Raw genomic sequence first — 21,180 nt, 5'->3', positions numbered from 1 at the left:
AACCAGAGTTGTCGGTAATCAGATCCCGGTTGATTTAATTTGAAAAGCCGTCGGGCGGATGTCCGGCCCTCGCATTCCGGCTTATAAGAACGCGGTCTCGCCTGCAAGTGGGTTCACTTTCCATTTAGCAGGCGGAAAAGCGAGTGCCCATCATGTCCACAGATCCGTCTTCGTTCGCTTCCGCCGCCAAGTGCGTGAGCCGCCACCTCAACTTGAGCCTGCACGTCGATTTCGAAACCCGCGTGATCCGAGGGAAGGTGGCCCTCACGGTGGAGGTCCTGGAGGAGCGCTTCTCATCGCTGGTAACATTGCGCCCGGCCCATTCCTGCTAGCCTGCTGTCTAGTCAATGAGAGATAACACTTTATTGGCCTGAACTTTGACGGGAAAGTCAACCTTGGCTTTTTATACAGCAAGGTCAAAATGTTTATACCTCAAAAGCTTGAAATTCCATTTTAAACAGACTCGTGGTCATAACAAATAATTTTAAACCCAGTCCTAATTTACAAACGTTATGTTTGTAATAAACATCTAAACATATTTTGGTTAGTCGTCAAATGACAATGAAATGTAACCTGTCCTTTGTTGACAGTACTCTCACGAGTTCACGTGAAATTAATTGAGGAGAAAATAAATAGCGACGATAACGCAACTCATTTTTGGAGGGCGCACTGCCATTCTACCCTCCTCTTTTCCTTTCGGTTTTCCCTTCGAGGGGTCGCCACGGCAAATCAGTGTCCTCCATCTTTAGAGGTTTAAATGTTTGTCAACTTTTGGAATAGGAGTCGTCACCACGAAAGAGATCAGGAGCTGCGTGAGTTTCAAGTTGTCTTTGTTTTTTTCGGAATCTTCCGCAGACTTTGGACACTCGAGACCTGAAGATTGTCTCCGTCAACGCCAATGGACAGGCGGCCCGCTTTACCATGGGCCCTACGCATACATTTAAGGGGACGCCGCTGGAGATCACGCTGCCCTTTGACATTTCCAGGTAATCCCTCGCCTCTATCAGAGCAATCGGCGACATGATGATTGAGGTGTGATCAGAGGTCAGCACGTGATCGTGGAGGTGACGTATCAGACGACACCCGGTGCGCCCGCGCTACAGTGGCTCACTCCCCAGCAGACTGCGGGAAAGAAACACCCGTACCTCTTCAGTCAGTGCCAGGTGAGCCGCGGACCGTTAACCTTTGCTTCATCCTGTTGACTGCTTGCTTCACTTCCCTCTTCCTGTCTTCTCTTGCGACTTAACCGCCGTCTCGCTTCCCGTTTTGTCACGCGTGCTTTGTGGAAAGGGCTTATGATGACCCTCAAATTCAGTCTTTTGTGCTGAGAATGACCGCTCCACTGATGCTGTAGTAGCTGGAACAGAGAGCACGAGATGGAGCAACTTTGTCGCTTCAGGAATAGTTTCAATGGGATCCTTCTTGGCCAAAAAGCTGACAAGCTGTCCAGGAGATTGACATCCATCCCTCACCGTTTGTGAGCTATACGGTCCGGTGTTGGTCTTCCTTTAATTATAATCTCCAGTTTAGAAATTACAGTAAAGTCTCGTTATATTGATATTCTCGGGAGTCGGAAAAAATATCGATATAACCGGACTATCGATATATCCGATCCTGCGGCATGTAAATTTTCTCCTTGCGTTCATAGAAATAGTATCGTAATAAGCAGTACTATCCATATAACCAGACTTTACTGTATTTTATAATTACAGTAAAGTCTCGTTATATCGATATTCAAGGGAGTCGGAAAAAATATCGATATAACCGGGACTATCGATATATCCGACCCTGTTTGCAAGTAATTTTCTCCGTGCGTGCATAGAAATAGCATCGATATAACCGGGACTATCGATATATCCGATATCGATATAACGAGACTTTACTGTAATTTCGATATGTAATCCACCGTTCTGAAAATAAGGCCAAACAACATGAAAAAAATGACCGGATGGTTGCACTTAACTTGCTGTTTACTGTAGCTCTTATTCTGCAGCCTTGGAGTCGCATGAGGCAGGAAAACTGTGTGCCTCACCGATGCACACAGTTTTGATCAAAATAAAATAAAATAAACACGGTAGTACAGTGTTTATAATGTACAGTGATTGTACATGATATGCTAAAGTGTCGAAATGTAGTTCATATACTAAAAGCTTTTGAACACATTAATCGCGATATGCAGAGGGACAGCAATGCGGTCTCACTGCAGAGCAAGCCAGCGTGGTGATTGCGCAATCCATGGTGAGGCTCAGACGGCTGCTGCCTCACCGCTCGTCTCCACTTAGTATTTGAACGGTAAATGTGAATGTTCAAAGTACAAATCACTCAATAAATATAACTGTTTAATTGATTTTGTCATTTGATATTTCCACGATGACAGGTGAGGCACTGCCTCACCTGCCTCCCCTGACTGCACGTCATTGGTCATTCTCATCCCCGCCCGCCCCCCCCCCCCCCCATCCACCAGGCTCATCATTGTAGGAGCATGCTGCCTTGTCAGGACACTCCGGCCATCAAACACACCTACTATGCACAGGTCAGCACACGTGCGCGCACCCGCAAACAAGAGGCGGCGGGACAATCAGACCAATCAAGTGACAGACCTGCAGCGGTGCTCGCGCGCGTCTCTCCCTGGCAGGTGTCAGTGCCCAAAGACTTGGTGGCAGCCATGAGCGCCGTGCGGGACGGCCAGGACGTGGACTCGGAGGATGCCAATCGCGTGATTTACCGCTTCAGACAGACGGTGGGCCGGCAAAGTGACGGATAGCGCACCTCTCATTTTTTCTCGCCATCTTATTGCATAATCCATGATTGCAGCGGCGTCTTGAGTCGGAATGTCTGCGTGATAATGCCCCAAATCATTTTGCCCCATTGGAATAATGCAAATGGGTTTCAACCCCGAAGCAAACCGAGTCTGGCTCGACTGCCAATTACAGTGATACCTCAGCTTACAAACGCTTTAGCTCGAAACTTTTCGCCTTACGAACATTAAATTTGTAAGAATATAATCTTGGCGTACAAACTAGTTTTCGGCGGACGAACCAAACCTAGTTTTCGTCACCACCTTTTTTTTTGAGTGCAGAGGTGGTTTGTCATCGAGGGGAGTACTTTTGCTATTATCGGACCGAAAAAGGGCCCATCATCGGCTAGTGTTAAGCCGAAGAAGACCTTAAAGAAAATTACGATCGAGCAGAAGAAGGAGATCACGGTGGCTGGCGGACTAGTTTTCGTCACCCCGTAGTTTGTTATCGAGTGGAGTACTTTTGCTATTATGGGAGCGAAAAAGACCCCACCACAGTCTAGTGTTAAGCCGATAAAATTACGGTTGAGCAGAAGAAGGAGGTCATTGAAAAACACGAACGAGGTGTGCGTTTGTGTGACTTAGCGTCCCAGTACCAGGATGCTAAGTCGACCATTGCTACGCGTGGCTAAGGTTGTTTCTGTGTTGTCTTAGCAATGGTCTCAGGCAGAAAAGTGACCTTGAGAGTTTTGAAAGGCGCTTATAAATGAACTTTATTATTATGATTATTATATTACAGTAAAGTCTCGTTATATCGATATTCAAGGGAGTCCGAAAAAATATCGATATAACCGGGACTATCGATATATCCGATATCGATATAACGAGACTTTACTGTATTAGCTATCTATCAGATAGCATATTTGACAATAAAGCTGACTTTGACTTTGAGATAGCTAGCTTTCTTTTTTGAGTTACTTTCGGGTGGAGTGAACGCCGGTTCATGTGGCTGCCGCTGCTCACCCACAGAAAAACTGATCCTATGACTGAAAAGTGACCTTGAGAGTTTAGAAAGGCGCTTAGAAATGAAATGAAAAAGAAGAGGTTGAAAAACGTCTTGATTTGGATTAATGAAAAGCAGCTAGCAGGGGACAGTGTCAGTGAAGGTATTATCACTGAGAAAGCACGGCAACTTCACTCGGATATCATCAAGAGGCAACTACATCATCGACCATCACAAAGGTAAATAAAACGACTATTCTATAGTACAGTTTATTTACAATTAATAATAAAATTAAATACAATACAATAGCACATTTATTATACATAAAATAAGGTATATTTTGTGTAGTTCTAAGGCTTATTTAGTAGAAAATTATGTTTTTTGGGGACCTGGGAACGAATTATTCTAATTTTTAATGGTTTCTTATGAGAAATAAATGTTTGGCAGATGAACTTTTCGCCTTACGCACACTTTCTGGGAAGCAATTAACTTTGTAAGCTGAGGTATCACTGCACTTTCCAAAAGGTCACCTGGTATTGGCCGGGCGATAGACGTAGTGTTTCCCCGCTCGAATTGATCAGCCATCAACTGTTGCATTGACGGCACAGCACGCACAATGTGAGCAGAAGGACGGGCCTGAAAACAAGTGTCGAGTCAAGAATCCGTGACACAGACGGCCCGTTTCGCTCACGCTTTCAGTGAGACGGCACAAAGTTGCTATCGTAAAGATGAAGCGTGTCACGGCGCCACCGCATTCTTGTGAGTTGTTGAGCGTTGCACTTTTCCCTGTGAGTTCAGGTGGCAATGCCATCCTACCTGATCGCCTTGGTGGTGGGCGCTCTGGAGAGCAGGTATGACGTGCGGCTTGGCGCTCAGATTGAGGCTCGTTCGCTCGCTCGTTCGCGGCAGACCTGTGACGTGCACTTCTTCCAGGCAGATTGGGCCCCGTTCCAAAGTCTGGTCCGAGGCGGAGTACGTGGACCAAGCGGCTTTTGAGTTCTCCGAAGTGAGTTGCCCGCACGCCAGCCACACGTGACTCTCCGTCTCACGCCGTGCTTGTCAGACAGAGGCCATGTTGAAGACGGCGGAGGAACTAGCCGGACCCTACGTTTGGGGACAATATGACATTTTGGTCCTCCCGCCATCGTTTCCCTATGGCGGCATGGAAAACCCTTGCCTCACCTTTGCCACGCCCACACTGCTGGTGAGCAAGCGCGCGAGTGCGCACGCCCGCACGCACTTACTCAGTGGGGTGTGTTTGTATGTTGACTTTGTCTGCAGGCCGGAGACAAGTCCCTGTCCAACGTAAGTCGATCGCACGTCTCGCCAAGTCGCGAAGAAACGCGTTGATTTCACCTTCTTCCGATCAGGTGATCGCTCATGAGATCTCGCACAGCTGGACAGGGAACCTGGTGACCAACAACACCTGGGAACACTTTTGGTAACTGTCAGAGATGTTCGATTGGACACTGTTGACAAAGGAAGATTGTCTTATACTGCCGGCAGGGGACGCAGCCATTCAAGACAGACGCCCAAATTGCGCAGCCCTCTGCCAAGCTATTTATAGAGAGTCAATGCAAATTTAAGTGATACATTAGTAAAACATAGTTTTCTTGATTTGAATACCACGCCCCTGGACGTCCAAGGCTAGATCTCCTAGATGAAGATGAAGATGACAGGTGTCTGTTCAATTCAGATCGACCCCATGTTTCTGTGCTTTCATTGCGTACTCGAGTCACACGTGTTCACATTTAAATACGATAACTTCTATTCTGTCTACTCTCTATTAGTAAGACACTCGGACGGCACTCATCTCCGATGTTTTGCATGTGTGCGCGCAGGCTGAACGAGGGTCATACGGTGTACCTGGAGCGAATGATCGGCAGCCGCCTGGAGGGGGAACCCTTCCGCCAGTTCAAGGCCATGGGCGGCTGGAAGGACCTGCAGGACTCTGTGAGAAACCGAGCGCTCGGACGCCCCTCAACGCCGTCCTCAACGCCGTCCTCACGGTGCAGGTGAGCACCTTCGGAGCCAAAAATCCTCTGACCAACCTTGTCCCGAGTCTGCAAGAAGTGGACCCGGATGACGCCTTCTCCTCCGTCCCGTACGAGAAGGGTTTTGCTCTTCTCTACCATCTGGAGAACCTGCTGGGGGGTCCCGGTAAGTCAGAGCCTCACCGCCGCGCGCTGTCCAAGGAGACATCTGGAGTTGTCGGTCCTCTTTCGTTGTCTTCTTTAGAGGTCTTCATGGGCTTTGTCAAGTCCTACATCCAGATGTTTGCCTACAGGAGCGTCAGCACAGCGCAGTGGAAGGACTACCTGTTCACATATTTCAAAGACAAGGTGAGGCGCAGTGTGCGCTTTGTGTCGGACGGACGGAGGGCAGGCATTTTTACGCTCTGAGGTCCACCTGACAGCTGTTGCTTGCATCTCAGGCGGATGTCCTGAATAATGTGGACTGGAATGCATGGATGTTCACACCTGGGATGCCGCCTGTCAAACCCACGTGAGGAGCCATTGTTTTTAGTTTTGCGAGGCGGGCGCTCCGCTCGAATCGTGAATGACCGATGCACCCTTGCTTCTCCTTTCAAGCTACGACACCACCCTCGCTGACGCCTGCATCGCTCTTTGTCATCGATGGATCCAGGCGAGACTGGAGCGGCGCCCAATCTTCATTTGATTTTGATGCGCCGCTCACAATGCCGTTGTGGTTTCCGTTCCAGGCCGCGGACCGAGACCTGCTTGGCTTCGCCGCTTCGGATGTGGCCGCGTTGTCGTCCCACCAGCTCATCGAGTTCTTGGCTCTTCTTCTTCAGGAGGTAACGCGGCGTAGCTCCGTCTTGCGAGTGCGTTTCCTGACCGACCGCGTCGTATGCGCTGATCGGACCTCGGGTTGGCTTTCGGTACCCGGCGCTCGTTTCAGGAGCCGCTCCCGTTGAGCCACGTGAAGAGGATGCAGGAGGTGTACGATCTCAACGCCTGCATGAACTCGGAGATTCGCTTCAGGTGCGTTGTTGGATGTTTGTTCCGAGCCAGCTCGCCGTGATCATCCGTTGCGTGTCCACCAGGTGGCTGCGTCTGTGCGTGCGGTCCCGGTGGGAGGAGGCGGTCCCGGCAGCGCTGCGAATGGCGACTGAGCAGGGCAGGATGAAATTCACCCGACCCCTCTTCAGGTACCGGCCGGCGGGTCGCTTCGGGGTTGGGATCTTGGGTGCCATCGTCCGGCCATGTCGTACTCTGCTCCTACAGGGAGGTCTTTAACTTTGACAAGTACAGAGAGGAAGCCGTGCGAGTGTTCCTCGCTCATCGCGCCGCCATGCATCCCGTGACCGCCGGACTGGTTGCCAAAGACCTGAAGGTGTCGGCCGATCAGTAGGTCACGGCATGGAAGGGCAAATAAAAGAACTTTTCCACGTGAAACGGGCTGCTTTCTTCATTTCTGTGAGTTTTTTTTTTTTTTTGGGGGGGGGGGGTGGGCACCACTTGAGGTGATGCGCAACTCGCTGCATGTGTTGCAAAATGATTTTCACAGCCACAACGAGAGAGAGGGACTGCGTTTTTAATGCACAAAATCAACCCAGTAGCAGGCGTTGGGGTCCGAACGAGAAGGAGCTACAAAAAAGGGAAAATTTGAGAAGGAAGGAGAAAAGTTTGGGGTCTGTCGTCCGGCATATCCTGAACTTGACCTCAGGATAAAGGTCCTCACCGCTACCTGGCTCAGGTCCAGGTCCACGCCTGTCCAAGCACTGCCGCTTTGAGCTTTTGGTCTTGCTGGCGGCCTCGCACTCGGAGCTCCTCCAGCAGGGGCACCAATGCTTTTCGCCGCTCCACCACCTCCAGCATCTCCTCCAGGATGCCGCGCTCCTTCCCCAGCTCCTGCTCGCCCTTCAGGTGGTCTGCCGCAAGGAACAAACGCCATTAGCCACCATTTTTTTTTTAGGGCAACGTACCCGGAGGGACCAAATGGGCTAGGTATAGAAAGGCAGTGTCTGAAAAAACGTCTGCCCGGACGCCCCGGGCGTGCAACTTTAATGATAATAATCCCCTCTATTCTAAAAAAAAAAAAGAGTGCCAACAACTACCGATAATGTTCTCTCGGAGAAAGACTCCTTTCGTTTTTTTTCCCCTGAAAAAAATCCACAATGCACTGAAGCCACCTAAGTGAACCGCGAAGTAGCGAGGGATCACTGTATATTCTGATGATCAATCCTTAATACAGTAAAGTCTCGTTATATCGATATTCAAGGGAGTCCGAAAAAATATCGATATAACCGGGACTATCGATATATCCGACCCTATTTGCATGTAATTTTCTCCGTGCGTGCATAGAAATAGTATCGATATAACCGGGACTATCGATATATCCGATATCGATATAACCAGACTTTACTGTACTTTGCAACTACGGTTGTTTTGCGATTAGTCGTCCTTATTGTGGTTCAAGTTGTGAAAAATGGACTTTACGGCTGGGCAGGCAACTTTTCAGAGTTGTCTGCCCCGGCGTCCGTTAACTTTTTGTCATGAGTTTCGGACACTGAGAAAGGACTGACATCTGTCTCACAAAAGAGGGAGGACAAGTCAAAAGGTGGCATTAAACGGCGGCGCTCCAAAGCCACGTAAAGTAAGGAATTGAAAGTGGAGGGAGGCGAGCGCCGAGCCGCCGAGCGCACTCACCGTCCAGCATCATCCTCTCTCGTAACTCCTGTTGAAGTCCACTCTGTCGGTCCTGCAGTTGCAGCTCTCGTGCACTGAAGCCATAAAAGAGCACACACACACAAGTCAAGCCCCCGCCTATCCGGCGAGCGGGTATGGTGGTGGGGGGGCAGGCGTCTAGCCTCACGTACAAAACCATGAGCTCTGACTCGTATCGAACCAGGATGTTCTTCTGCTGGACCAACTGGAACCAAAGCTGCACGAGGCCGGTCTTGTCATCGCCGCAAGCGCCTGCGCCACACCCGGCGACGTCAATACGGCACGCGTCTCTTTCCCCGTCGTGACTTCCGCAGTGGAACATCAACGGAGCGCCAAGCCTTACCTTGCTCTTGTCCTCTGAGACGCCTCTCCAGCCCGACCCCTGCGGCCTCCAGACGTCGCTGCTCCTCCTCCACCAGCTGCAGTTGCCTCTGGATCAGCTGACGCAGAGGAAAGAGTTCAAAACAAATACAGTCATACCTCAGCTTACAAACTTAATTGGAAAGTGTGTGTGTGTGAGGTGAAAAGTGTGTCTTCCAAACATTTATTTCTCATAGGAAACCATTAAAAGGAGAATAATGCGTTCCCAGTTCCCCATAAAACATAATTGTCTACTAAATAAGCCTTAAAACAAAACACAAAATATACCTTATTTTATGTATAATAAATGTGCTATAATTAAAGAAAAACTGCACTGTAGAATAAAGTCATTTTATTGACCTTTGTGATGGTCGTTGATGGCTTGATGCAATGAAGTGGGAGGAGGAGTTTAATAGCTTCCTTGTTCTTAAGGATGGTAGCAATGGTCGACTTAGCGTCCTGGTACTAGGACGCAAAGTCGCACAAATGCACACCTGATTCGTGGTTTTTGACGATCTCCTTCTTCTGTTCGACCGTCATTTTCTTTTGTGTCCTTTTCGGCTTAACACTAGCCTGTCGTGGGGTCTTTTTCGCTCCCATAATAGCAAAAGTACTCCACTTGACAACAAACCACGTCTGCACCGAGTGCACTCAAAGAAAGCGGGTGTGCAAAAGTAGTCCGCCAGCGATGGTGTGTTTCCCGAAAATTAGTTCGTATGCCAACATTATATTCTCGCGAATTTAATGTTTGTAACGTAAAAGTTCGTTAGCTAAAGCATTTGTAAGCCAAGGCATCGCTGTACAATCAAAATAAAGAAAGCCCGGAGAGATCGGCCCGAGCACGACTTCCCGAGTCGCCTCCACACACATTGCAGACCAGGTGACGGCGAGTCGTCGGACTCACCTGAGCTCGGTGCAGCCTCTTGCGTTCCCGCCGCCTGGCTCGTACGCCGCCGCCTTCGCGACGTGGCCGGTCCACGCCGGAATGAGGACGCTCGGCCCGCTGAGACGACTCGTCCGCGCGGAACAGGCTCTCGGGCAGGCTCAGGCTGGACGCCTCCTTGGGACGGACCAGAACGCCGGCCACCTCGGTGGCACGGGACGAGCGTCCGTCCGAGTCAGCGGGGGGGCCCCGCCTCGGAAAACGTTCTCGCCAAAGCTGAGAGGAGGACAAGTCGTCTGCTTCGGCAATGCGGCGCCGGTCAGCGCGCGCACGCGTTCCTACCTTGCTGCAGGGAAACGTGCGCTTAAAGGCCAGCGCGTGAGGAATGTAAGCAGGCTAAGAAACACGAAAGACATCAAGATCAGAGACAGCTTTGGCCCGAAGACATCTGTGGGTGTGGCATACGTGCAGCGGCGCCGCCTCCTGCTCTTTGACGCAAAGTTGCTCCAGCTGAGACGTGAGGTTGACGGTCTCCAAAGCTAGCTGCAAACAGCAACATTAAACATCAAGCCCCGCATCCTTCCTTACGTGATTCCTGGGCTCCGGTGAGCATCTGCGCCGTACCGTTGACCGGCTCGCGTCACTTTCTTCCATCGTACGGACGAAGAGAGAGGAAGAGAAAAGCGCTATCGTCATCCGCAGGAATAGCAACAGCTTAGTGATCTCCTCGCCATCAACTACGAGCGTGACGTGATCGCACGGTCCCAGTTGATATCATCGTCCTTGAGATCATACCTTGTCGGTCGGCGTCTCTTTCCTTAAGCCGGTTCCTGGAAAACATGGCCTTCCACAGAGCTCTGGCCCCGCCTCCTCGCGCTTGACAGAAGCGCGGAGCTTTGATCCGGCGGCGGCGCTCTCCGGCTTCTTCCGGCCCCGTCCTCTCGACGTGCTCTTCTTGCATTGGAAGACGGTCCAGAGATTGCCAAGCCTTTCCCCCTGCGGAGCCTCCCTTCACAACATCTGTCCTGGTGGCCGGAGCTTCATTCTCAAGACGGAAGGCGGAGGAGGCGGAGGAGGCGGAGTCGACCCCGGTCGCGAAGGAGACGGCGGAGGCCGTGCCGCGTCGGACCGGAATCTCATCCCAGTCTGCCGAAAGCAGTGCCCGCTTGAAGAATTGCGGTTGATGAGAAGCCGACGGCGGCGGACTTGAGCGCTGACGGACCGTCGCTGGATTCTTGCTCACTGACTATCTCGTAGTCCTCTTCCGACGACTCGGGGCCCATCAGCTGTCGCGACTTTTCCCGCATCGCCAAAGTCTCGGCTTCCGTCTCAGAAGGAGCCTCGGAGCTGAGTGCGGATGGCTCGATCGTGCCGGGACGTGCGATTGTCCGAGCGATGACTCACCTGGAAGTCTGGTCATCTTTGTCCGCGCTGAGGTTAAAACGCGTCAAGATCTCCTCCGAGATCTCCTCGGCGTCCGCTTTGTCGTTCTCCAGCTCCCTCGGTTCAGGCGTCACAGAAAATCCTGTTGGCGGACGCGCAGATGTTCACATTCAGGCATCCCGGTGGTTCTGGGAGGAACGCAAGGCGCACCACGTGACGTCAGCTGACCTGACAAACGGCGACACTCTGTCGCCACGGTGACCTGAGAGTCCGCAGACGACATCGGCGACGTCTGCAGAATCACAGGCGAACGTTATTGTCTCAGAGACGCCGTGCTGGGATTGTCCATTCCTGTACATAAACTTGGTCTTGTGGTTTTTTTTGCCCCGTCTCGGACCTTCGGCGCAGTTAGAATCCCGCCACGCACGAAATAAATTTGGGCTGGCCTGTTCGCGTGAGCCTCTATCGAGATGTTGCTTCTTCAACTCTCGAGTCAAGGTGCCACCTGACGCAGATGCTTACGCAGGAAGTCCGCTGGGCCAGCATTGGGTCGTGCGCTGTCATCAATCGGTTTGTTGGCTCCTTTGAAGATGGACTGGTGGGGATGGACGACTCGCAATGGTGCCCACAGGAAAACTTCCCTGAGAAAGGAGGTTGTTTGGGGAGATGACAACACACATTTGTCAGCCATCCAGCATGATTGCACTCATTTTTGGAAAAAGATCATTTTTTTAGAACACACACACTAGGAGTTATCAGAACACTGCAGCATAGTGCTAAACTAGTACCAACAAGTAGTCACCGCTGGCGGCGTGGAATCGGTAGCCGGCAATTCTGAGCGAGCTGTGGCACACGTGGCACACGAAGCAGCTCCGGTGGAAGAAAAGACCTTCGGCGCTCAGACGCTCCATGGCGTAAACTTTTTCGCGGCAGAAGAAGCACACATCGCTGACGCACGCCATCTGGACGCACGCATAAAACGCACCCGCCTCTGGTTGAGCACCGACGGAGATAGCGGCGATGCTGCGATAAGAGCGTCTGGTTCCTACAGGATCGTCGCTGTCGGCGACGACCCCAGACTCCGCTTCGCCGTCCAAGAAAACATTCTGGCGGCGGGCTGCCGTACGCTGACGCCCAAAAATGATACAAAGGATGACAAACGGAAACAGCAACAAACAAACACACACGTGGAACGATGCACTGTATGCAAAACAAAATGATAAAAATCATTTAAAGGACAACCAACACCTCTGGACAAGTTGCGTGCATAATTTGTAAAATCACTTCAAATGACTTCTACTGAGCGCATTTTATAAAGATTCCACCGCATATACAGTAAAGTCTGGTTATATGGATAGTACTGCTTATTACGATACTATTTATACGAACGCAAGGAGAAAATTTACATGCCGCAGGATTGGATATATCGATAGTCCGGTTATATCGATATTTTTTCCGACTCCCGAGAATATCGATATAACGAGACTTTACTGCAGCTATATTTTACGTTCTAAGACTCGCGGTGAATATTCAGGAAGTCTTGTTTTCGAGTTGATTACGATCCCCTAAGTGACGTCACGGAGGGAACGCCCCCTGACCGAGAAAGCGACACACACAATGCAATTTGGGTAATTTTTTCGTCTGAAAGCACAGTGTTGATCGCGAAATTAGAAGGAAAACGGCAGCCAGTTTTGTCGCGGTAACACGTATAAAGTAGTTGACACAAATTACCAGTGGACAAATCAGCGGAGCTTGTGCGCCGCCTTCTGCATTTTCTGGCCGCTACATTGGAGTCCAGACGGTTCGAATTGATACAGAAGGACTTCTTTAATCGATTGCAAACATTTATGCCACAGGTGTCAAAGTCAAGGCCCGCGGGCCAAATCCGGCCCGCCACATCATTTTTTTCGGCCCGCGAAAGCAAATCAAAGTTGTTAAATTCCATGATGATTGCTAAAATCTGAGCCAAATTTTTTGGATGTCAGCCACAATAAAAGTCATTATTCTTGACTTCAGATTTGAAAACGAGTTATTCGTTAATTTGCTGTGTGCTCTATATGTAATACAGTAAAGTCTCGTTATATCGATATTCAAGGGAGTCCGAAAAAATATCGATATATCCGACCCTGTTTGCATGTAATTTTCTCCGTGCGTGCATAGAAATAGTATCGATATAACTGGGACTATCGATATATCCGATATCGATATAACGAGACTTTACTGTATTTGACGGGATTTAAACATTCTAATGTGTTCCTCAAATTCATAACGGCCCTCGAGAGGAAACCATAACTACAATGTGGCCCGTGGCAAAAAATAACTTTGACACCCCTGATGTATGCTTTCCTCTTCAGAACTGAGTAATGAGGAGCAAGTAACAAGAGCGAGTAACAAAAAAGCATCTTCTCCGAATCTGAACTCTCTGAAGCCATTGTTTTGATTCTGGAGCAAGACAGTGTGTGACCAATAGTGACATCACGAACAAGGGGGCGGGACTTGCTGAATCTGCCCAGTTCTGAGCTAATTTTGTGGCAGTTTTGGGACACTTTAATTCATTTTTATAGGTGTTTTGCATTTGATTAAAAATATCAACCTGTGTGTTTTGGGTATTTTATATGCTATAAAACGTTTTTCTGATGTCAGTTAGGAAACAAAAAAAAAAATGGTGTCGGTTGTCCTTTAAACAAACAAACAAAAAAAAAAACATCCTGACTTCAGAAGGAGGAGAACTGTGACGCATCTTGGCCTGCAGCAGGAGGGCCATCAAACGCACTCGGGAGCTGGGAGCCTTCGAGGTGACTTGTTCGTGCACAGAGTCCCACGACTAAATGAGAAAGAAAAAAAAAAAAAATAAACTCAATGTTTTCGTTATGGGGTGGAACACGAACGATAGGACGCTCTTTGGAGATGAGCGAGTCACCCGCCGCTGTTCGCCACGCGTCCTCTTCTTCTCCTGTGGAGCAAAGGTAGCATGGCTTGAAGTGTTACCGCCCCAAAAAAGCTTCAAGCCGTCCAGCGGATACCTTTGCTCTTTGCTGACGCGACAGATTGAGTCCAAGTCTGCTGAGGAGGGAGGCCGGGGTCACCAGGGCGGCCCTGACCTCCGAACTCTGGGACAGTGAACCTGAGGGCGACACCCAAGCACAATTGCCCACATTGAGTAGCAACGGGACCTCGCCGTACTGCGACATTGAGTTTTTTGTTTTTTTTTACTCGTGTCGTTTGTACGGAACAGAATTTGGGCCAGGTTGATATATACATATATTTTTTAGAGATGGAGTTTCAAACTCGCAAATTTGCTCGATTGAAAGTCACAAATTTTACTTTGTTACTTTGAGATCGGGTTAAGTAACAAAGAGATCCTTCAAGTCTTGACACAGAATCGCAATACAGTGAGACCTCAACTTACAAACTTTTTGTCTTACAAACGTCAAATTTCTGAAAATTAAACCTTATAATAAGCACTATTTTCATAATACACAACCACCACGGCTGGCGGAGTGATCTTCGGCGGAAGCACACGACCGAACAGCACAACAGTCCTTATGGAAGGTGACTCTCCTTCCATAAGCCATCAACGACCATCAAAAAGGTAAATAAAACTTTATTTTACAGCACAGTTTATTTCTTTAATCACAGTCGTCATGTAATGCGCCTCTCTTTCCAAACTGCAATTCCCTTTGACCTCCAACGCCATTCCATCAAGCCATAAATGACCATCACAAATGTAAATAAAGTGACTTTATGATACAATGCAGTGTATTTCTTTCATTACAATACAATAGCACATTTATTATACATAGAATAAGGTATGTTGTGTGTAGTTTTAAGGCTTATTTAGTTGAAACGTATATTTTATGGAAACCCGGGAACGGATTATTCCCATTTTAATGGTTTCCTATGGGAATTATTTTTTTGCGATACACACCTTTCGCCTTACACACTCTGTCTGGGAACCAATGAAGTTCGTAAGTTGAGGTCTCACTGTATTGTGATTTCTATCCGGAGTTTGAAGAGGCGCTGTCGTGAACTCGGTCGCGGCCAAAAGTATTGACATTTTGTACGTAGTTAGGCCATGAAAACCTGATAAAATACATAAATTACGCCAGCACTACTGCAACTCCACAGATACCCACTTCTGTTCTGCAAATTATCTCGTCTCACAAAGCTGCTAACGCTAATCCACCGCAATAATTATTAAATACAGTAAAGTCTCGTTATATCGATATCGGATATATCGATAGTCCCGGTTATATCGATATTTTTCGGACTCCCTTGAATATCGATATAACGAGACTTTACTGTAAAATTAAATAATTATTAAATTAGATAGAAAGCTAGCTAATAGTTAGCTAATCATAATAATAACAATACATTTCAGCTGGCTAGCTATCTAGCTAGATCGCTCGCTCGCTATCTAACTTATCCCGTGACCGCAAAGTGGTTCTGCCCCCTCTAACGTTTTTGTTGGGGGGTCTCACCCAAAGAGGGCGGGGCCTCTCGGAGCACCTGGTAGAGTTGGCTGAGGTACACGACCATGGACAGCGCGTCGGGTTCTCCCGCGGATGTCATCTCTTCCACCGTCAACAGGGGGGAAATTCCCAATTCTCGTTCGCACACGTCAAACGCCAAGCGAACGTTTTCGTCGTCTGCCGCCGGGTTGAGGGAGTCAAAGTCTCTGGAAATGGAGAAGGGCAAAAGACTTGAAAAAAAAAAGCTTGAAGCAGACTCGCTCGGGCCCTGAAGACAACTGGCAGCGAGAGTAAAGTTTTTGTGGTTTCAACATGCTTCAAATACAGTGATACCTCAGTTTACGAACGCTTTAGTTTACGAACATTTCGCCTTACGAACATTAAATTCGCCAGAATATAATCTTGGCATATGAACTAGTTTTTGGCGGACGAACCAAACCACACAGCACCACGGTGGCTGGCGGACTAGTTTTCATCACCCCTTTCCTTAAGTGCATACGTGGTTTGTTATCAAGGATACTTTGGCTATTATGAGACCGGAAAAAGACCCCACCATAGGCTAGTGTTCAACCGAAGAGGACACAAAACAAAATTACGCTCGAGCGGAAGGAGGAGATCATCGAGAAACACGAACAAGGTGTGCGTTTGTGAGACTTAGCATCCCACTACCAGTATGCTAAGTCGACCATTGCTACGTGCGGCTAAGGGCGTTTCTGTGTTGTCTAAGCAACAGTCTCGGGCAATAAAAGAGGTTGAAAAACTGTTGATTTGGATTAACAAAAAGCAGCTAGCGTGGGACAGTGTGAGTGAGGGTATTATCGCAGAGTAAGCATGGCAACTTCACTTGGATATCATCAAGAAGCAACCTGAAAGTTCGTCATCCATTGACAACTACCATCACAAAGGTAAACAAAATGACTTTATTATATACAGTAAAGTCTCGTTATATCGATATCGGTTATATCGATAGTCCCGGTTATATCGATACTATTTCTATGCACGCACGGAGAAAATTACATGCAAACAGGGTCGGATATATCGATAGTCCCGGTTATATCGATATTTTTTCGGACTCCCTTGAATATCGATATAACGAGACTTTACTGTAGTACGGTTTATTTCTTTAATTACAATACAATAGCACATTTATTAACACAAAATAAGGCATATTTTGTGTAGTTTTTAAGGCTTATTTAGTAGAAAATTATGTTTTATGGGGACCTGGGAACGGATTATTCTCATTTTTAATGTTTTCTTATGGAAAATACATGTTTGGCAGACAAACTTTTCGCCTTACACGCACTTTCTGGGAACCAATCAAGTTCGTAAGCTGAGGTATGACTGTATCTCTGACGATACTGTCCAGATATTGTCAGCAGTCAGAAGAAGGGAGGAAATCAAAGCGCATTAGGCGGAGGACAAGGCGTTTGTTTGTTTCCTTACACCAGCTGGGGTCTGTAGCTGTGAAGCAGGGCGCACAGAGCCGTGCCGCTCTTCCACGACGTGGTCAGGTCGCCAACGCTGACACCCCGGTATCCCGCCGTGCGCTCCCGACACCACGCCAGAAGCTGGTTGGACTCGAACAGCGACTCTTTTTGGAGCGACAGCGCCGTGGTGACCTTGCCAATCCCGTCTAGGACAAATGGAGCGGAGGCCGCCGCACTCACCCGCTGGCCACGGCGGCGCTTGGGCGGTGCCGGCCATTTCCGTTTTCTCTCCCGTGTCAATCAAGTGTCTCACCTGGACAGGAAGCGACAACATCAACCCACTCGACGCGTCTATGGATTTTCTGTATTTGGTGAGGCGCAAAGGGTACTTGTTCAGACGTGACGATGGAACAGACGTTGACGTAGCGACTGGACGGGTCCAAGGAGTAGCGGCAAATATTCTTCTGCATGTTTTCCGGTGTGGTCTGAGCCAACAGACGGTACACGCTCTCTCTGGACGCAGATGGATGGATGGTCAAGCCAAGAACGACAGGCGGTCAGATGGGGGCATACCTCTCGGCCAGGATGTCCAGAGGTAAATCTCCTTGGCACCACCGACGAATCATCCAAGATGCATCGAGGGCGGCTAGAAATCCGCGAGCCACGCCCGTTCCCATTGGCCAGAAGGGCTGGGGACAGACGAGGAGGCGGGCAGACACGTCAGCCGTCCGACCCCCACTTAGAGACCCCCTCGGCGCCGGCGGACCACCTCCAGCAAGCTGTCCCCCACCAGCGTGACCAGCAGCCGGTACCCTCGGCGGCTCCGGACCACGGCGGCGTTCTCGGATGCGTGCACTGACGTGAAGTCGAACACGGCCACGTCGGGCCGGCCGCAGTGGTTGATGGCAAAGTCCAGAGACGGAAGCTGTCCGTTGGTGGAGAAGTCGGCGGCCGCGCGGGCGAAGGCCTGCAACGCTCGCTGGTCTACGTTCGCCCCAGAGAGGAGCAGTTCCGTGTCGGCAAAGTCCTGCCGAAGAAAACGAGAGCAAAAGCCATCGCGGCAGGAGTCGAGCAATGACGCCGCAAGCGCGGACGGCTATGATTCGGGGCCGAGACGACAAGAAAAGCTAGCGGCCCGCGCCACCGTGGGGGGACCACGCGCAAACGGGGGCACCTCTTGAGCGCTTCCACGAGCCGTGTGCCTGCGTTCACACGTCTGGTCAACTCGGAAGCTCGGCGGCTGCTTTCTTTTGCTGGAAGGAAGGCTGGAGGTGTCGTTTTACAACGCGGAAGGTTGAGCTTGTGGCGTCGCAGGTGAGCACCGCGGCGCTGACGCGTGTACGTCTTTGAAGTGCGTCTTTCAACCCTTTGAAGTGCGTCTTTCAAGCCCTTCGATGTCTTGTCGCATTCCCACAAACGACCTCCCACACTGACGTAGACTCGCAGAGACCCGCGCAGCGTCGGACGGAGTTCAAAGCACGAATTGCTCGACTCCGCGCCACGATCAAGCTCTGGGACACATTACCGTGTCATCCTGGGACATCGGACAACTACCAACTTACAAATAAAGAGACACATCAAACTCTTTAAGCTCGCTATAAACAGGGCAACAAGTGACTCCTTTCCTCTCGCCTCCGTCCGGTTGGTTTGAGCGAAACCAAAAGTTCCATTCGGACGGCACTTGAGCTGAGGACCACCCGGTTTTGGCTGACAAAAGGGTCGACAGGAATGCCGATAGGCAAAGAATGAGAGGGTTTACCTGTAAGATGACTCGCTTGTCCAGCAGGCTGCGTTTCTTGGCCGTCATGACAAAGTAGTGTGTGTCGTCTTTGTAGTACACCAGGTTCTCCAGGTCGATTCCTGAAACCCTCTTGACATGGTCAAGCAAAATGGAGGAAACCTTTGGAAACGCGGACCTCTGCCACGGAAGACAAAACGCCATCGCGGGGGTCTGGCCGGCGATTTTGGCCAAATGGCGATTCCGTCAGCTGTAGTTTGGCAGAGGTCCCCGGCTACTTTTGCCCGCCGGAAGGTTCACCAAAAACAAGAGCTATTACCCGTTTCCTGCCGCAGGTCCCGGAAGAACTGCTGGTTAAAGATGGACGCCACGCCGCTGATCTCCTCCACTTTGGCCTCAGCGCGACTGTTGCGGTTTTTGAAGTTGGCCGTGATGGCGATGGCCAGCTTCCCGCGGAACTCTTTCCGGCGAAAACCTGGGGGGGGGGGGCATACCCTCATCAGCGCCAGCCACGTTTACATTTGTCATCCTGAACTCACCGGGCAAGGTGTTCCCGTGACCGTCCGCTCCGACTATGACGTCAAACTGCAGCTCGTTGACAAGGTGAGACTTTGGCCGTGCCTCCACGGTCCAGCCCACCTCTGGTCACGTGGGCGGGAGGAACCGTCGCAGACAAGTTGGCGGACATGCGGCGAAAGGAAGAAGACAGCTGGAGACGAGAACGCGGCGGGCCGACGTGGACATTGAAGGGAGGCTCACTGCGCGGTCGCTGCTCCTGGGGCGGCTCCACCACGCGCTCAAACTCCACGTTCACGTGAACCTCGACACCGAGCAACAGCGCCACCTTGAGCAGAACCAGCTGAAGTTGCCGAATACCTGCGGTGGGGTGGAGGCGGGGGCAAGAGCTAAGGGCGCGGCGCTGCCAAACGGCCTTTGCGTCGGCGCGCTCACTAATGTGGTCGATGGAGCCGGCGCAGAACTTCCCGTAGAACTTTTTGGCGCCCAGCCCGCGGAGGTCGTGGATGGCAAAGGGCCAAAGGTGGAGCACGTTATTCCTGGAGAAGGCGTCCCTCTTCTCCAGGACCACCACACGAGCGCCCAGGAAACTCAGCTCCACCGCCGCGCGCAGACCGCAGGGTCCCGCCCCGATCACGGCACACTGGCCAATCGCAGAAGAGCGAGGTCACGACCGAGTCGGGAACCACAGCGACGAAGGTGGCGGCGTTCATCGGGACCGAGTTTGCCCGTCGCGTACCGTGGCGTTGCGGCAGGCTCGGTTCTGCAGGTATTCCGGCCGGGAAGCCCGGCGGTCCAGTTTGGCCCACAAAGCGTTGGCCTTCCAGTAACTGAGGCGCCGTTTGATGTTGCGGTAAAGCGGCCGCTCGGTACCGGGGCGATCGGCGTCCACGTCCAGGTGCTGGCACAGTTGCTGGAAGGAACGCAGCGCCGTCCTGCAGGTGGACGCCGACACAAACTCATCAAACAGCTCCGCAGCTTTTTCCGGGTGGGACTCGTTTCCCATGACAATGCCAAGGAAGTGGAGGAACCACTTCAAACGGTGGCAGCGTTTGACGCCGAAGGCACAGCCACGGCGCCCTGCGAGACATCCACCGACACGTCCGTAAAGCTTCAAAGGCTTGCTAGTGCATCACCGTGAACGCTTGAATGTTTTCAAAAGAAGAAAAAAACAACTTTTCAGAGTGAAAACGGCTACAGATGTCGCCAACGTCAACGAAGAAGCGTACTCACACCACTGTGGCTGGCGGTCACCGTCCTGAAATCCACTCGAATCGCAGCCGTACGCCGAGGTCAGCGGAGCCACTGCACTAATCCGTCTGGGTAAACCGGCTTAAGACAGGCTGCCGGCTGTCTTCTCACCGGCAGCCTCGGGACCAGCTCTGCGCATTCTCGTCCAACGCAAGACGAAAGCCGGCAGGCGGCATCGGCCTCCGCCGAAAATTCAGGGATGAGACATGATGACAAATGAGAATATATATATATACAGTGAGAGCTCAACTTACGAACTTAATTGGTTCCCAGACAGAGTGTGTAAGGCGAAAAGTGTGTATCTCAAAAAAAAAATCCCATAGGAAACCATTAAAATGGGAATAATCCGTTCCCGGGTTTCCATTAAAATATACTTTTCAACTAAATAAGCCTTAAAACTATACACAACATCCCTTATTCTATGTATAATAAATGTGCTATTGTATTGTAATGAAAGAAATACACTGCATTGTATCATAAAGTCACTTGGCGTTGGAGGTCGAAGGTCAAAGGGAATTGCTGTTTGGAAAGAGAGGCGCATTACATGAGGACTGTAATTAAAGAAATAAGCTGTGCTGTAAAATAAAGTTTTATTTACATTTGTGATGGTCATTGATGGCTTGATGGAATGGCGTTGGAGGTCAAAGGTCAAAGGGAATTGCTGTTTGGAAAGAGAGGCGAATTACATGACGACTGTAATTAAAGAAATAAACTGTGCT

At 50.2% G+C, this 21,180-nt stretch overlaps 2 protein-coding genes across 2 annotated transcripts; one reads left to right on the top strand and one right to left on the bottom strand.

The window, feature by feature from the left end:
- The first annotated feature begins 85 nt into the window (after nt 1-85).
- lta4h (leukotriene A4 hydrolase) lies at nt 86-7,159 on the top strand. The gene is made up of 19 exons (XM_088988571.1): nt 86-302; nt 856-986; nt 1,043-1,163; nt 2,465-2,533; nt 2,636-2,740; nt 4,539-4,591; nt 4,674-4,746; nt 4,804-4,944; nt 5,022-5,045; nt 5,111-5,181; nt 5,582-5,693; nt 5,756-5,900; nt 5,979-6,082; nt 6,175-6,245; nt 6,332-6,386; nt 6,463-6,558; nt 6,663-6,745; nt 6,808-6,912; nt 6,989-7,159. The coding sequence occupies exons 1-19, from the start codon at nt 153-155 to the stop codon at nt 7,113-7,115; spliced, it is 1,836 nt and encodes a 611-aa protein (XP_088844697.1). The 5' UTR covers nt 86-152; the 3' UTR covers nt 7,116-7,159.
- A 117-nt stretch (nt 7,160-7,276) lies between these two features.
- LOC148881860 (protein-methionine sulfoxide oxidase mical3b-like) lies at nt 7,277-20,932 on the bottom strand. The gene is given in 29 exon segments (XM_088988540.1): nt 7,277-7,635; nt 8,414-8,487; nt 8,584-8,683; nt 8,775-8,871; nt 9,696-9,950; nt 10,017-10,070; nt 10,140-10,217; nt 10,299-10,321; nt 10,470-10,820; nt 10,897-11,021; nt 11,079-11,199; nt 11,286-11,349; nt 11,580-11,698; nt 11,860-12,184; nt 13,771-13,881; nt 13,978-14,010; nt 14,081-14,181; nt 15,539-15,735; nt 16,973-17,190; nt 17,192-17,269; nt 17,346-17,469; nt 17,530-17,645; nt 17,726-17,983; nt 18,716-18,816; nt 19,014-19,169; nt 19,234-19,335; nt 19,454-19,853; nt 19,950-20,354; nt 20,444-20,932. Coding segments are annotated over 28 exon segments (4,227 nt in total). The 5' UTR covers nt 20,217-20,354; nt 20,444-20,932; the 3' UTR covers nt 7,277-7,456.
- Nucleotides 20,933-21,180: the final 248 nt, after the last annotated feature.

This window comes from Hippocampus bargibanti, linkage group LG22 (genome assembly GCF_051943395.1).
Source record: "Hippocampus bargibanti isolate YZ-2025 linkage group LG22, ASM5194339v1, whole genome shotgun sequence".
NCBI lineage: Eukaryota > Metazoa > Chordata > Actinopteri > Syngnathiformes > Syngnathidae > Hippocampus > Hippocampus bargibanti.
The sequence above is the reverse complement of the archived record's forward strand: the minus strand, read 5'-3'. Positions and strand labels throughout refer to the sequence as shown.

Bases quoted from the DNA above. Each gene is read 5' to 3' on its own strand.
- lta4h (XM_088988571.1), top strand. From the start codon at position 153: ATGTCCACAGATCCGTCTTCGTTCGCTTCCGCCGCCAAGTGCGTGAGC. The intron at 4,747-4,803 runs GTGAGTTGCCCG...CGTGCTTGTCAG, and splicing joins CGGCTTTTGAGTTCTCCGAA to ACAGAGGCCATGTTGAAGAC. The intron at 5,901-5,978 runs GTAAGTCAGAGC...TGTCTTCTTTAG, and splicing joins GAACCTGCTGGGGGGTCCCG to AGGTCTTCATGGGCTTTGTC.